Below are 17,129 nucleotides of genomic sequence, written 5' to 3'. Positions count from 1 at the left end.
TGGATTTTCAAAAAGTCATCAACTAAGGGAATTTCGTATTTTTTTATCCAACCTTTAGCCTAAATTCAATGACATGGTGAAATGTTTGGTTAATTTCACGTTGAATTCACGCTAGTTGACAACTCAACCAAATGTAAATCAAAAACTAGACGTTGAACTGATGTCTGTGCCCAGAGGGGATGTTATTTTCTACACAGAATATCATACAAAATGATTGCCAATAACGTTCTGATTCTGATTTCAGTCACTTCAAACCACCATACTGCTTCAGATTGAAATACTGCCAAAGGTCTGTCAGACTGATTTGTAAAAGACTTTCATAGCCATAATTAAAAAAGTTAGTCTATCATTTGTAATTATATCGCTTTTTTTTACATGGTCAGGTTTGGGAACCCTTGCTCTAGGGGTGTTTAAATGTGTGCAGCTGAAGATTGGTTTGAGTTGTCATCAGTGAAATAATTAATTGTAGGCTATAGATATAGGCTATTTATTTTGCACTCCTATCTTTTATTCCATAAACTTAGAACATATTATGTTTTGTCATGTATACCTTTTCCCTTGTTTTATATCTGAAATGCACTTCTTTCTGCTGTAGTTTATTCAAACATATTACCATAAACACATGAAGTTACTTTTCAATCACCTTTGAATACAGAATAATGGACTTTGCTTTATCTTACATTATTATCAACTCGTACAAAACACTTTTCACCCAAGTTAAAAATGCAGAATTTCTATTTTAGCAAACAAATAAAACAAAAATACTCAAGACAGAGCATTTAAAAGTAAAGTCACGCTACAGAAACAGGACACAATTGGGTGGGCCAGTGGCACCCCCTGCATAAACGGTAAAGCACATGAGCAACATAAAAGTCTAAGCTATGTACAATAAAAAATTTATTCTACAGAGTCCGGATATGTCTAGTTATATGTGTTGCACATTTTTGTTTCTAATCCAAGACCAAGAGGACAGGGCCTAGGCCAGCATTTAGCAAACTGTTTTTAATCCAAGACCAAGAGTACAGGGCCTAGGCCAGCGTTTAGCAAACTGTTTCTAATCCAAGACCAAGAGTACAGAGCCTAGGCCAGCATTTAGCAAACTGTTTCTAATCCAAGACCAAGAGTACAGGGCCTAGGCCAGGGTTTACCAAACTGTTTCTAATCCAAGACCAAGAGTACAGAGCCTAGGCCAGCGTTTACCAAACTGTTTCTAATCCAAGACCAAGAGTACAGGGCCTAGGCCAGCGTTTACCAAACTGTTTCTAATCCAAGACCAAGAGTACAGGGCCTAGGCCAGCATTTACCAAACTGTTTCTAATCCAAGACCAAGAGTACAGGGCCTAGGCCAGCGTTTACCAAACTGTTTCTAATCCAAGACCAAGAGTACAGGGCCTAGGCCAGCGTTTACCAAACTCGGTCCTCAGGACCCCAAGTGGGTTTTGGTTGAATATTTGAATCAGCTGTGTAGTGCTAGGGCAAAAAAACAAAACGTGCACTCCTTGGGGTCCCCAGGACCGAGTTTGGGAAACGCTGGCCTAGACCAATACAAGTCACGTTCAAATGGGTTTGAGCCCTCAAAGCAAGTAAGCGAACATGCATAGGAGTTCCTTTGTCTGTTTCTTATGTAGGCTAATGTACAATGTTGCAATTAAACACGTCTTCATCATCACTTTTAAATCCAAAAAACATGGACATTTAAATTGTTGTAGCCTACAAGTTAATTGGTAAACACATAGGCTACAACCCGCATAATTCATTTGAAAAATAAATGATTGCAACTAATCCAGTTAAGTTGTCTTTCGCTCCATTCGCAGGTAGGCTAGGCTACTAGGCTTAGAGCTGTCCGCAAAATTACTTTCTATCACGGCTGATACGTCAGCTGTTGTATTGACAGGCATTAAGGCTAGACCCGGGACTTTGCAACCCGCTGTATCCAAAGGTTGGGTGCTGTTTCGATTTCAGTCTCAGGGTCGCAAGGCTAGAGTTACATGTGTCTCTGTATACGCTGTAAGGGGAACCGGGAGGCCCGTACGGACAGGACGACGAGGACATGGCTGAGTTGATTGTAGCGGTGCCGATGCCGTTAAAATTGCTGATGTTGTTCAGGCCCGCAGTCGGCATCCCCGGTACAGCCGAGTGGCCCCCCATACCTCCGGCCATAGTCATAGAGGAGATGGAGTTAGGAGCTGAGAACATTGACTGGGATGTGAGTGGGCTCATTGAGTTGAAAAAAGTGAAGTTCTTTGTGGAAAGATTAGCCGGGGTCAGTCCTTTGTTGGTCCAGTTGTTGTAGGTGTAGGCGGGATACATGTCGTCGTAGGGCTGCATGAGGCCACTGAACTGGGGCAGGTAGCTGCTCTTGCACAGGTCCATTTGCTGGTTGCGTTCACGCTTCCTCCATTTGGCCCTGCGATTTTTGAACCACACCTAAAGATCAAAGACAAAAATAAAACATTTATTCAACATGCGATCTATAACAGTAATATAATGTCATAATAATAACAATAGTTGTGTTATTATGTTATTATTTGTAACATTTATAATAAATCCATAACAGTCAACTAGAAAACATACAGCCTAGCTTATGAATGATTAAAAAACCTAGAATATAGTTTTGCCACAACTTCACAAAATTGGCTCTCTAATGTTTTTATTAGAAGAACACTTCGTTTGTACTTTATAATGGAAACAAATCAGGAGTCTTAGGGTATATAATTGGAAGTGGGGCTATGTATAGTCTTCCGGGGAACACGGTTGTAGGCTAAAGATAAATTGTCCACAAAGACATGAACGATGTGACACCATAAGCTTAGAGCTGCACAGTGGTGGGTTATATTTAGCTAGAAAAGCCTCCTCATCATTGTGTTTTGCTGTGGCCTATATCTCGCCGCTCTCACGTCTGCATAGGCACTATGCACAATCAAATTCATCAAAATGTAAGCCTAACCTAGCAGGCTACTGATCGAATGATCATACAATCATTATTATCAATAGTTGTATTATCAATAACCGTTAAGTGTTTGCACGGCCCCTTGCAAAACAGCTGTTTCAGGAAAAAAAGGTGTTACTCTTGTGCGTCTATTTTAAGAGAGTGTGTAATTCACTTCTGTTGGATAATATAAGGTAAATGTTATGATGTCCTACTGCTTGGGCGTCAATAAGAGTTTGTGATTCTCTTCGAAATGTTGGAAGTATTCTATAGATGTATGGATAATCATAATATATTCGCAATCAAAAAATTACAATTAAAATGATATTGGGCGCTTATTGGCCTCATTTGTCGACTTCTTGCCAACTAACTAGTGCAATGTTGTTTTGATATGTAGGCTTAAATGTACTGGTACGTTTACACATAGGACATACGTTAATTTTAGGCCCAGGACACACAAAAAAACTCAAGCTTATCTTGTTTCTTGCCTATATTGTAATTAAAAAACCCGATTTGTTTAGGTGGTTTGGGTTGAATTTTTCGAAAAGGGTTTTCCATGGGCCTAATGTGCAATTACTCGCAAGAACATGTGTATGCATGGTAATATGCTATTACTCATTGCACTACACTAAACATTTCTGCTGTAAAACGTTTCTAGAGGAACACGTTACAGTGGACGTGTAGTGAACAATACACATTATAGCAATAATAAGACCTATGTCAAATTAACTGTTGCCGAAATAAATATTCAAAATGAATTGGCGCAGATACTGTAAGTATATATAAGAACATAGTTGATACAATGTCATCAAAAGTTGATAGATACAGTTGTATCTATCCCCCCCCCCCACACACACACACAAACACAAAAAAAAGATGGAGGGAAATTATAGCGTAAAATCTACCTCATAAAGTGTGTTAATTATTGCAACGATATCATCCAAGTGGTATTCCAGTGTTGGCCTGAAGTCAAGCAATAAACCCAGAACAGGTTTAAATGGAAAGATTTTTACTTTCATTAATTCACGTCTTTATGGTTTCCCTTTGTATATACACATGTTTTAAGCACGGGCTAAAACGCATCTCGACTCACTTACCCTGACTCTGGCCTCGGTGAGGTTGGTCCACACAGCTATTTCCTCTCTCGTGCTCATGTCGGGGTAGCGGTTCCGCTGAAAGGTGGCCTCGAGCTCTTGCAGCTGCTGGCTGGTGAAATGAGTCCTCTGCCGCCTCGCTTTCTTCTTTTTGGGGTCATCTGCGTTTCCATCGTCACTTCTGTGTTCCACACTCCTCTCCTTTTCTGTGAAAAACAAACATATACATTCTTGTTATTTTACTGTGGCTTATACTGAGTCAGACTACTTTGATTTTACACAGAGGGGTACCACTCACCCAAATGTTTTCTGTACAATCTCAGCTCATGAGTCTAGAAACAGTATGTACGAAACGCATGTGCAATTTTTAACAAATGGTTTACTTCTGCTGCAGAAAAGCATAATATACCTGGCAGGGTGATTCTAACATTGTTTGAAGTGTCCGTAAATCACTAAAGTAAATGTCAACTTTCAAAAGTCTGTAAGGCCTACAAAGACTACCAGCAGGCTATCACGGTCGTCAAACATTAACAGATTTGCTCCGGGTTCAATATTGATTATTTTAGACGCTCTGTTAGAAATTAATCGGCATAAACTTAGAACGTTGCTTTTGTTGCAACGTTTGTCCAGTCTTATCTAGAGTCCATTATCTTGTCCATGCGTGTCTTTACAAGAACGCCTACATTTCATACCTTTAAAAAAGCTAGACGTAAAGAAGGGCAATATTTATTTTTAAGAAAGATCAGTTTAAAACAAACTAGCCATATTGAAGCTGCTGAATGTATTGGCTAGCCATATTCTTCTTAAGCGTACGTCTTATTATCTCTTTAGTATTAGGTCTATATATTGATATCATATAACTGATGAGGAGGAGTGGAATATAAAATACCAAATATTCCGCAGGAGCACAAAATATAACTTCAAACAATTATTATAACTCCTGCATGTCATTTGTTTAAATGTGCAGAAAATATTCAAACTGTAAGCTTATTGTTAGGCCTACTAAAACACGACAATTGCAAGTTATTTATTTCATTCACAGAAGGTGCTTTGTGTTTCGAATATATTTGTTATTGCTCAATGCTTTGGACAAAGTTGTAAGCTACGTATGAGTTTCTCTTAATATCAAATACATTACACACATACGTAGCTTTTTAGCCTTTAATGTTTAACACAACAAAACGCCTGTTGTATAACCTACCTAGCAATAATGACAGTATGTAATGCAATGTCATTACACCGTTAATAATGTACCTGTTATTTCAGTATCTGATGACTCGCTGCTTGAGTTCTCCAACGTTTCTCGAGTGTTGTTTGCAGTTCTCGGCAAATGAAACGTAGAGGCCATGTCGCGCGTCGGTGGGGGTCTTACGGTCTCTGCGATTCTGTCCAAATTCATTCCACCTTGAAAATAATGGTGCCGTATTAAAAATAAGTATTAAATCCTCTATATACGAGCTTTCTCAAACGTCAACAAGAGTGTTTAGATTTCCATCTGTAGCCAAACACTTGCCATTGCAAGAATTTAAAAAAATGATTTTCATGAATTTGTTCTCCAGATAAACAGACTATTTTCCTCGCAGCACTGACAGCCTAATGCTTTCAGATTCCGCTGGTGGGGATATGCCCGGTGTGAGGGGGTCAAGGGGGCGGGGGGGGTATTGGGGCGGGGGGTTGGGGGGGGTATCCCAGCGGAGCGCATGAGGCAACCGCAAGTTGCGTTGCCTTAGAAAAATTTGAAGAAAATGGGCCCTTTATTCAGGCATGTTTGAAATATGCTTCAGCGCAATGGAACGGCCCTGCAGCTGGGTGCCCTTAGTTAACTTAGAGCCTACACATGCACACGCAATGTATATCTCGTATATGAACTGAGCTCAATAAACATTTGCATATAGGCCTGCCCTGTTATTTTCAAGGCCAAACATATATGGAAAGTAGGCTACCTAATTTATAATTTAGTAGCCTATGTATATGAAACAATGACACTGCTGCAAAATCTGCCGTAGCCCTAATAGTCTATCAGTTCATGTGTCGGGACGATTTGATGAGGTATATTTTCAGGCCTTCTAAACAATCACCTAAAAAAAGAAGGTGAGGCAGACCTTGTGTCAAAAGAACGAAGTGGTGTGTGTGTGTGTGTGTGTGTGTGTGTGTGTGTGTGTGTGTGTGTGTGTGTGTGTGTGTGTGTGTGTGTGTGTGTGTGTGTGTGTGTGTGTGTGTGTGTGTGTGCGCGTGCGCGTGCGTGCGTGTGTGTGAAATCAGTGGCGCCTGCTGCTTGGTCAGAGATGGACTGAGATGAAACGTCACATGACACATAACGAGCCCAGCCACTTGAATCCAATCTTGAATTAAATTCACAGAAATAGATTTTCTGTGATTCATTTACATATATTCAAATATTACATTTCGACCTCTATGTTGGCCTTGTTTTGTTTTTAAGGAGAAAGGCTCTATATTATATTCTAGACCTATTGACAGTAGCATATTTTCCCGTAATTTAAGTGAAATGTCTGTCACACACTGTAGCGTTAAAATAAATGGAAAATAGTAAACCATGCTAGGGAGTCAACACCATTATCAATCACTTAAACAATAAAAACAATATGCAAACACAATGCAAACTCGTTTTAAGTTGATAACCATGTGAATGAAAAAGAATGAAGACAAGGCGCGCAGTGTCAAAATCCTTGAAACTTATCTGCAAATATTATTTGGTTTTGGATGATTTTATGGTCCCAATAACATGCAGTATTACAATTACATTGGCCAGGTATTTTGTTTTAGGCAGCTTCTATTGCGCACGATCTCCACGCCTTGTTGCAAGCGCAAGTGCTAAGCGTTTTAGATGTTTGTAGGCTTCAAAATAAATAAATCTGCAGTTTTTACCTGATTAAGTACAATTCTATTGAAATATCAATTTATAGGCATATTCCTGAAATGTAGGTTGAAAATGAGGATCAGGCTGTCGCTGATTCCTGTTGACGATACATTTTGATAAATAGTCCAATTTCAAAACACAGTTTTCACGTGTATTTTTTTTTTTTAAATGAGCACCGTATAAACTGCACACGCACCAAAAACCCTGTTGTTTTCACAATTGGCAATAAATCACTCATATCGATTAGGGGGGAAATCAGGTTGTACGCCAATGCACGGTTGAAATTCCAAAAGTCAAAAACCACATGGACACTGGAGATACAGGCATTTTTACATTACTGGTTCAAGGACAACCTGCAGGAGACAGTTCATTTTGTAACGAGTTTCCCCAACATAAAAAGAAACGCAACACTGTTTTTGTCAATCACACATATATTGATTATCACCTTGAAATCAATTGCCCGAGAGGGAGGAGAGGAGGTTACACGTCCTGTTAAAACAAACGAACACAGCTCAAAAACCACACTGAATAGAGGAATAATGTGCACATTAGAGGTTAGAGGACAACGTGGAAAGATATCTAGCTACTTTTTGAATTGTTGCATTTTGATTCAAATGGGTCACCAACGCAGTGAGTACACTTTAATTTTTGTTAGTCACTTCCATCGATATCATCTTGAAATAAATTGAACAGGTGGCAACGTTTGGGCTGTATGCGCTGTATAAACTAACACTATTCAAATGCCACATGGAATCTGAGAATACTTTTTACATGACTGGTTAGAAGAGAATTTGTTGAAGTCATGTCAGATGGAGATACGAGGAGGCTGCCGAAACGAGACAGAAACAAATCAGTTGCTTTAACTTCAACGAATCACGGCCCGGCATAGGATGTCAACACTGACAAGGTTTGGCTGTTATTTAAGTGATAGTTTGACTCTCCAACCAGTGTAGGCCTATTGGTGTGCTGCCATCAACGGTTATAAAAAGAGCTCCCCGAATGTTCTGTGCCATTTAGTTTAAACATTATAAAGGCGTTCAAAATCCTGCAATGGAGAGGCATGTTTAACACAATCAACGGTCCCAAACCAAATATAGTTCATTAAAATGATTATTATTATTCAATTATTCATCTGCTTAAAGCAATGAATAATTGATGTAATCTATTCGTGATGACTGTAAACGTGTTATTAACATCACCAATCGGAAGCAAAAAGGATGTGAAATTCCACTCAATTGTTTGTGGACAGCGGAGTCAATCACCACCTTCCGGAGACACCTGAAACCCCACCTCTTCAAGGAATACCTGGGATAGGATAAAGTAATCCTTCTAACCCCCCCTTAAAAGATTTAGATGCACTATTGTAAAGTGGTTGTTCCACTGGATATTATAGGTGAATGCACCAATTTGTAAGTCGCTCTGGATAAGAGCGTCTGCTAAATGACTAAAATGTAAAATGTAAATGTAAATTGCGAGCGTGTGTAATGTAATAACACAAACTGTCCACATTGGGGAAATTGGCGTAATATACAATAAACATGGCAAAAGAATTCAGTATTACAATTTAGAATGATAGTAAATGAAGCACGCTCACGGTGTTTTACAACAATGACATCTACTTTTGACTACTTTAACCATGGAGAGAGTTTTAATATCCTCCTAAGCAAAATAGAATGTGCGTTCTAGACTAGAGCTTCCCCCACCCATAGGGTCATGGCTAGAAAATGTCCAGCTTTTGTCAAATTAACGTCAAAAGTTATTATTTTTGCATTTTATGTTGCTAACCTTAACCCAAAACCCTTTCCTAACCTTAACCCAATTATCCTAACCTGCTACGTTAATTATCCTAACCAGCTGAGTAAGTTCTCATAACCAGCTACTAAAATTCAAATCTGACGTAAATTTGGCAAAAACTGGATCCCTTCTAGCCATGACCCTTCCGTTCCCCTTCCATAGTGACTGGGCAGCAGCCTGAACCTTTGACGTTCCGATTCATTTAATGACATTTACTTTTAGCATGAGACCCTGTCGAACTGGAAAGAGTCCTTTAAGGGTCTTTCAAAAGGCAATTGTGCAACCTTTCAACAATCACGTACTTTTTCATTCATTTGTTCAGGTTCCTCGCCATGCTTAATGCAATATTGTTTTTATTTAGGCTATTGAACCTCTTTGGAAAGTGAGTTTTATTGAGCATTGAATGCACGCCATGTTTTCATCCGAAAGTAGCTCTACGCGCATATCTTATCAATAAAAAAAACGGAATCATATAAATCAACGAAGTATAAGGCATTTGCCTTATTGTGGCGTCCACTCTCAAGGCTGTGAATTGGGGTCAATTGAAGTTAAATTTCACATAATCTAGAAACAAAACATTTTTCAATTCATGTAGCTATTGCCTTTCAACTGTCAAATTGATTGAAATGTTAATGGTAAGTATTCACACTGGTAAAGGGAAGAACTGAGCCAGCAACATAAAATCAAGAGGAACATCCATTCCACACAAACATCTCGGCGAATTAAGATGTCTAAACTATTCAGAAACCAATCTCAAACCGTTAAAAACAAGTCAAATGTGAGTTGCCGTGAAATCGAACATGTTCGAGGACGCCTGAAAAGCCTCAGTAGGGGGACTCGCGGTGAAGCGATTTGAAGAGAGGGGTGGCAGGTAGCCTAGTGGCTACAGCGTTGGACTAGTAACCGAAAGGTTGCACAAGGCAGTTAACCCATTGTTCCTAGGCCGTTATTGAAAATAAGAACTTGTTCTTAACTGACTTGCCTAGTTAAATAAAGGTTATGCACAATCAAATGAATGTTTGCCTGTGTGTGTGTGTGTTAGAGATGCCCATCATAAATAACTACCAACAGAGATGTAGTCAGCATCCTTTTGGGCTTTGGCTCCTAGCCTATGTTAGAGGCAGGACTGTTAGTGTTATCGTATTGACAATCTATATCATTGGCCTAATCTGTTGATATTTTTGCAAATACATTGGTGCTGAACGTTCTTATTGGCCTTCATGCGCGTATTGTTGGCTCGTCTGATAATGCGTTTTCAAATATATGGTACTTGCCACTTGCGGAAGGGATGGTTTACAAAACCCTTTTCATCCACCAAGACAGGTTAAAGGCAGTAGCAATATAAACAGTAATCTTTTTTCGGAGGACTGAAAATAAACTCAACGATCACAAACCAAACCAAAAAGTATTTTTATCGTGTCCTTTTTGTCTTAGTCAACAACAAAAAAAACACTGAAGGGGCAACGAAAACACTGTGTCTCGAATATAATCGGACACCGTGCGTAACTGGAAAAGGCTATGGACTTAATGACATTATTGACTTAGCGATCATCACATCTCCGCAATCTTGAGTGGATACTTGGTCCAAGGACGTGTGACCCATTCCCGATATCCACCCTGACATTTGAACAAATGTTTCATTCAAAATGTCTCCATCATCCCACTCATGAATTAATGGCTATTACTTTGTACCATATTGCTTCAGTCTGCTTTAGAGTCATAGACGTTAAATCACTCTTGCCTCGTGTTCTCTTCAATAGCCTATAGGCCATGCAAGTAAAAAGTTATGTTACGTCCTCATCAATATTTTACGTATGCCGAGTGGCGATTTTAGCATGTAAATCTTGGTGGGGCAAAAAAAGAAAGAAAGTGGGATGCATGCCAGCAAAGCCACAACAAAACACTAAACAATACATTCATTGCACTATAACGGTGACAAACGGTGCCCGCAAACTGTTAGGGCCTACATAAAGATTTCCCAACAGCAGTCCCAACACCTTACCACTGCTACACCTGGCTATCAGCGGAGCCTTGTCTGGCAGCGAAACAGTTCATTCAGCCTCATTTACTGCCTTAAAAAAAAATACCTGATATGGCTGACTTGCTTAAACACATGTGGTTTCTATTGACATTTGAGATGTACAAACTATAAGGGGACAAAAGTGGATAAGAGGCAATATGTAATTTCGATTAAGAAATTAATGAGCGAGCTAGGACAGACACATGACACATTAGGCACATGGGTTACTAACAGCTTACTACACAACATACACTTAGTATTACTTTCTTAGCTACAGTATACATATCTCCCTGGCATATCACATCATTTACGCAGCAGCATGCAATACATTTTTGGACTCAAATTCTTGTGCTCTGCTCAATTTGGGAAAATTTTGTCATCAAACTTTGTCCTCAAAGACTGTCATTCTCTGGATTTATGGTGCTTTCAAGACAACTGGGAACTCGAAAAAAACAAGGTCGAATCATGAGGACATCAGTGATCTTCAGGTCATAGCTCTAAAATAGAGGCCAGAGATCCAGATTTACAATGCCAAGTTGGATGACCGTTCAAAATGTATTTTCCCAGTCAGAGCTAGTTTTTTTTCAAGCTCCTAGTTGTCCTGAAGTCACTGAAGTCAGATTTCCCAGTTCCAAGTTAACAGTTGTTTTGAGCGTGGCACAAATCATGCTTCATTGACAGCATGGCCAATGTTGAATGTTTATCATTCTAAGCTTGGAAAAGAGACCATTAATTGCAGATTTGGGACCACACATGCACTCCTCTGAATATATGGCTAGTGATTGCTTTGCAATGCTTGCAGTTAGCAACTGATTACTTCCAAAACACTCATTGTTGAATTTGCGATTTCCAACTTGTTGTGTAATGTTTATGTCCATTGGCCGATTAGCGCCGATATGTTTTATCTATAATTTCTCTTCATTATTTCTATTCATATGACAACGATTAAAAAGGATTTGCCAGTTGAATGTCGACTTGAAATTATGATATCAGTCTAATCAAAGCTACTGTAGATATAATGTGATTTGGCGTCATTTTACCTGTGGCCAATGACCTTGAGCCTTCTTGGATGGGCACTTCTAATGTAACTCTATGGCAGCACCCAAGGGCCTTATATTTTCTAGCTCTACCCTCAGACTTGGCAGTGACATAGTGTCCCCATGAGTGACAGAACACTGAGCCAATCATGGCACAACTAGAGAACATTAACAACCCCAACACTGGCTGCCCCACCACCACAGAAAGCACTGAGTTAGGCTGAAACACCTGCATTTTGGAGCAGAAAGCAAAAAAAGAGACAATGTTTGTATGCAGCTTTAATAACTCAATTATTATTATACATTTTTTTACAATGTTTGCAAACTGATATGTGACACGTATTAATGCCAAAATAACATGCAAAACAGGCAAGCACCCCCAAGAAATATATATGCAATATATACAGTTGAAGTCGGAAGTTTACATATACCTTAGCCAAACATATTAAACTCAGTTTTTCACAATTCCTGACATTTAATCCTAGTAAAAATTCCCTGTTTTAGGTCAATTAGGATCACCACTTAATTTTAAGAATGTGAAATGTCATAATAATAGTAGAGAAAATGATTTATTTCAGCTTTTATTTCTTTCATCATATTCCCAGTGGGTCAGAGGTTTACATGCACTCATTTAGTATTTGGTAGCATTGCCTTTAAATTGTTAGACTTTGGTCAAACATTTCGGGTAGCCTTCCACAAGCTTCCCACAATAAGTTGGGTGCATTTTGGCCCATTCCTCCTGACAGAGCTGATGTAACTGAGTCAGGTTTGTAGGCCTCATTGCTCGCACATGCTTTTTCAGTTCTGCCCACAAATTTCCTATAGAATTGAGGTCAGGGCTTTGTGATGGCCAATCCAATACCTTGACTTTGTTGTCCTTAAGCCATTTTGCCACAACTTTGGAAGTGTGCTTGGGGTCATTGTCCATTTGGAAGACCCATTTGCGACCAAGCTTTAACTTCCTGACTGATGTCTTGAGATGTTGCTTCAATATATCCACATCATTTTCCTTCCTCTGATGCCATCTATTTTGTGAAGTGCACCAGTCCCTCCTGCAGGAAAGCACCCACACAACATAATGCTGCCACCCCGTGCTTCACAGTTGGGATGGTGTTCTTTAGCTTGCAAGCTCCTCCTTTTTCCTCCAAACATAACGATGGTCATTATGGCCAAACAGTTCTATTTTCTCCAAAAAGTACGATTTTCGTCCCCATGTGCAGTTGCAACGTGTAGTCTGGCTTTTTAATGACGGTTTTGGAGCAGTGGCTTCCTTGCTGAGCGGCCTTTCAGGTTATGTCGATATAGGACTCGTTTTACTGTGGATACAGATAGGTTTGTACCTGTTTCCTCCAGCGTCTTCACAAGTTCCTTTGCTGTTGTTCTGGGATTGATTTGCACTTTTCACACCAAGGTATGGTCCTGTGTGGCTCAGTTGGTAGAGCATGGTGTTTGCATGGTGTTTGCAACGCCAGGGTTGTGGGTTCTATTCCCATGGGGGACCAGTACGGGAAAAATGTATGAAATGTATGCATTCACTACTGTAAGTCGCTCTGGATAAGAGTGTCTACTAAATGACTAAAATGTAAATCTATCTCTAGGAGACAGAACGCGGCTCCTTCCTGAGTGGTATGATGGCTGTGTGGTCCCTTGGTGTTTATACTTGCGTACTATTGTTTGTACAGATGAACATGGTACCTTCAGGTGTTTGGAAATTGCTGCCAAGGATGAACCAGACTTGTGGAGGTCAACAGTTTTTTTTTCTGGGGTCTTGGCTGATTTCTTTTGATTTTCCCATGATGTCAGGCATAGAGACACTGAGTTTGAAGGTAGGCCTTGAAATACATCCACAGGCACACCTCCAACTGACTCAAATTATGTCAATTAGCCTATCAGAAGCTTCTAAAGCCATGACATCATTTTCTGGAATTTCCCAAGCTGTTTGAAGGCACAGTCAACTTAGTGTATGTAAACTTCTGACCCCCAGGATTTGTGATGCAGTGAATTATAAGTGAAATAATCTGTCTGTAAACAATTGTTGAAAAAATTACTTGTGTCTTGCACAAAGTAGATGTCCTAACTGACTTGCCAAAACTATAGTTTGTTAACAAGAAATTTGTGGAGTGGTTTAAACGAGTTTTAATGACTCCAACCTAACTGTATGTAAGCATCCGACTTCAACGAGTCATTAAAACCCGTTGTTCAACCACTCCACAAATTATATATGTATATTTATATGTATATAATTTGTTTTAAGCTTAAAATGTGGGGCTCAAAACAGGCTGCCCTGAATTACTGGTCCCCACTGCGTATGTCTATGACTTAAATGGACTGTTCAGACATGGGAAAACATGCGAAAGCACGACAATAACTTATAGAGATCTATGATCCATCAATGATTTCCGTCCACATTTATTTATGTGATACTGCGTAATTAGGCAGAATAAAAGTCTATGCAAGCAAACGGTTTTAACGAATAGTCCAGACCTGATTTATTTAATATATTATTGGCAAATACCTACCAGAAATCTGTAGGCTATCCAAACCACAAGAATAAACTGAACGGGTATCTTTGCTAATGTTTGCGCATAAGTCCGATATCCTATCTAAAAGGCCACCGTTGCCTCTGCTATTTAATTAACAGTGTAATTTACATTTACGCAATCAACTACTTATTGTATCATTGAATGGATGTAGCCTAGTCAAACAACTGAAGTAGCCCCTTTTGCCGCAGTAAGGTAGCATGCAGACAAAATATGTCTGTCATGTAACAAATCCCTCATAACGAAGCATGAACCTCGAAGAATTCCAGATGCAAAATGCATATAACCCGAGAATACTCGCCTATGGGTATGATGAAGGCTCTATTATGCATTCATAGGCTGTCAATGGTGCATAAAAAAAAAATATTCTCAACACCATGTTCGTTTATAAGCTGCTTGTTAACTGACAATGCGTTGTGGTAGCATATATTATAGTATTTGCCCAGGCTTTATGAATGCATAATAAACCATGTTTGACCAGTAAAATGTTACCAAAGTCTAAAAGATGTAACGGTCAAGCATGAAGTAATACCTGTATTTCCGCAAGGGGTTACATTCTTCGACAAAACAAGTTCCATTTAGATGCCTGAAAAACAAAATAACAATGTACATTCACCATCATATTATTTATACAGGGTCGTCATTGTAACCTTCTTGTCTATAGCCTATCGACAAATCCACTTTAATCAGGGATAATATTGGCCTATAGCATTGGCTCCACTGAACAGCGTTTACGCACGTTTCCTTTTGCTTAGTAGAAATGAAAATATAACGACGAAAAACGCTCAATAATAGAGTCTTGGCTGAGTCTTTGGCTACACTTATTCATAATAATAGAGTCCTTTTTGGCTGAGTCTTTGGCTACACTTATTCATTCATTGGAATTATGCTGACCTTTAGTTTTAAAAGAGTCAGAGATACCGTTGCAAAAGTTGATCTTTAACGTGATGTAAACACATAACGTCTTTTATCTTCTCACACACACACACGCACACGCACACTGTCAGATTAGTAACATAATAGGAGTGCATTCACTCATTAAGAGGTATTTTTTATTACATCTTCTTATGATATGAGGTTGTATTTCTTCTGACAACTCACCTCTCACGTAATATTGTTATTTCTCAAACGTCTTCTAGTCGGAGCCTATTGTCATCCATGTACTCATTCATAAAAACATTATTCAATTCAACGTTTTATCGCAATACTCTAACACCCCACCTATATTCCCTGACAAGGTTTGTAATCTTCTCCTACAAAAGTCAATGCATGCCCATGCGTAATACTCAAAACACAGGTGGTTGGTGGAACCTTAATTGGGGAGGACGGCTCATGGTAATAGCTGCAGCGGAGTCGGTGGAATGGTATTAAATACTTCAAACATATGGTTTCCATGTGTTTGATGCCATTTCATCTGCTCCGTTTCAGTTGTTATTATGAGCCGTCCTTCCCTCAAAAGCCTCCACTGGCTCGAATCCTATGTATCCTCCACTTGACATAGACTGGAGAGGCCTTGTACACTTGGACACAATAAGAGCTTGCAATCCGAGTCACTGTCTTATAATTTTGGGGGACCAAGTGGCGCAGCGTTCTAAGGCACTGTATCGATTTAACTGACTTGCCAGATTAAATAAAACATAGAAATTAATACATACCAAGGCATATATTTTCCGCACAACTCGAATAGCCTACTCACCAGTTAATTCCAAGAAAATAAATAAACAAATCTTTACTATGTCCCCATGCAGGTGTGAAATAGATCCACTTAAGTGCGGGCATGTGCTGTGTCCAAGTACGCGCTTTGATAGCTTCTCTGCGTCGCTTCGTGTTTTCTTCTGGAGACCTTTCTCCTGTCCCGGTGACGTCACGGCGGCGAACCACACGACAGCAACTCGATACAGTAATGCGCATATAGCCTACGGTGAGGAGATGTACAAGCAGCTGATCTTTTTAAAGGCGGAGAAAACCCTAAACAAATGGTTTTGAATATCAATATGTTTAGTGAATTCGTTTGAATTTTTATGTATTTCTGGTGAAGAAGATATGGCTTATAGCCAATAGCCTTCCTCGACATGGGGAAAATAGGGTTTGTTTTGTATAGGCTATCTAGCCTACTCTACATTTTGAACAAAATACTAACAATATAACATATGCAAGCACTTAAAATGCATTTTGGAAAGATAATATGGTGTAAAAAAATATATTTATTGTTTTAGGGCGATTTGTTTTTTTTCTCCTATTTCGCTCGGTTCGGGTAGCTATAGTTCCTTTAGAATTGCACATTAAATAACAATTCTCACTGAAAATGAATTATGCTTGCAGCAGATGCACTAATTTATCAGTTGCAACTATTTAAACATTTTATTACAAAACATTGACCCTCCTTTTCAAACCAGTTGCAAACGTTAAGGTACATACTAATAAGGTACACAGCCATTAAATACGTTTTTAATTTGATTCGACTTGTTCACACTGCAAAATGTCATAATGCATGCAGCTCATTATTTCACTTTTAAATACATTTTTGTTTTTATGAATGAGCCACTGGTATTTGTATGCCTATGTGAATTTACCATCAACATTGCTTTAGGTAGCCTATATTCTCATCAGTATAGCAGAAAATAAACATTTGCTCAGCATTAATGCTAGAATAGAATTTGAGCTCCCGAGTGGCGCAGCGGTCTAAGGCACAGCATCTCAATGCAAGAGGTTTCACTACAGTCCAAGTTCAAATCCAGGCTGTGTCACATAGGGCGGTGCACAATTGGCCTTGCGTCGTCCGCGGTACGCGTCATTGTAAATAATAATTTGTTCTTAATTACTGACTTGCCTCGTTA

General features: G+C 39.2%; 1 protein-coding gene across 4 annotated transcripts; it reads right to left on the bottom strand.

Annotated features, from left to right (window-relative positions):
* Window positions 1-471: 471 nt before the first annotated feature.
* LOC100136935 (paired-like homeodomain transcription factor 1beta) lies at window positions 472-16,169 on the bottom strand. 4 transcript variants are annotated; one of them, XM_014123789.2, is made up of 5 exons: window positions 15,394-15,930; window positions 14,825-14,878; window positions 5,278-5,427; window positions 4,027-4,229; window positions 472-2,427 (listed from the first exon to the last, which is right to left on the bottom strand). In XM_014123789.2, exons 2-5 carry the CDS (start codon window positions 14,868-14,870, stop codon window positions 1,876-1,878), a joined length of 951 nt encoding a protein of 316 aa, XP_013979264.1. In that variant the 5' UTR covers window positions 14,871-14,878; window positions 15,394-15,930; the 3' UTR covers window positions 472-1,875. The 4 variants fall into 4 exon arrangements, with proteins under 4 accessions (XP_013979264.1, XP_013979266.1, XP_013979267.1 ...); NM_001123701.1 differs by lacking the exon at window positions 15,394-15,930 and adding an exon at window positions 15,989-16,083 and having other exon boundaries at window positions 1,699-2,427; XM_014123791.2 differs by lacking the exons at window positions 5,278-5,427; window positions 15,394-15,930 and adding an exon at window positions 15,989-16,169.
* Between the last annotated feature and the right edge of the window lie 960 nt (window positions 16,170-17,129).

This window comes from Salmo salar, chromosome ssa10, assembly GCF_905237065.1.
Source record: "Salmo salar chromosome ssa10, Ssal_v3.1, whole genome shotgun sequence".
Taxonomy (NCBI): domain Eukaryota; kingdom Metazoa; phylum Chordata; class Actinopteri; order Salmoniformes; family Salmonidae; genus Salmo; species Salmo salar.
This window is presented reverse-complemented; position numbering and strand designations above follow the sequence as displayed.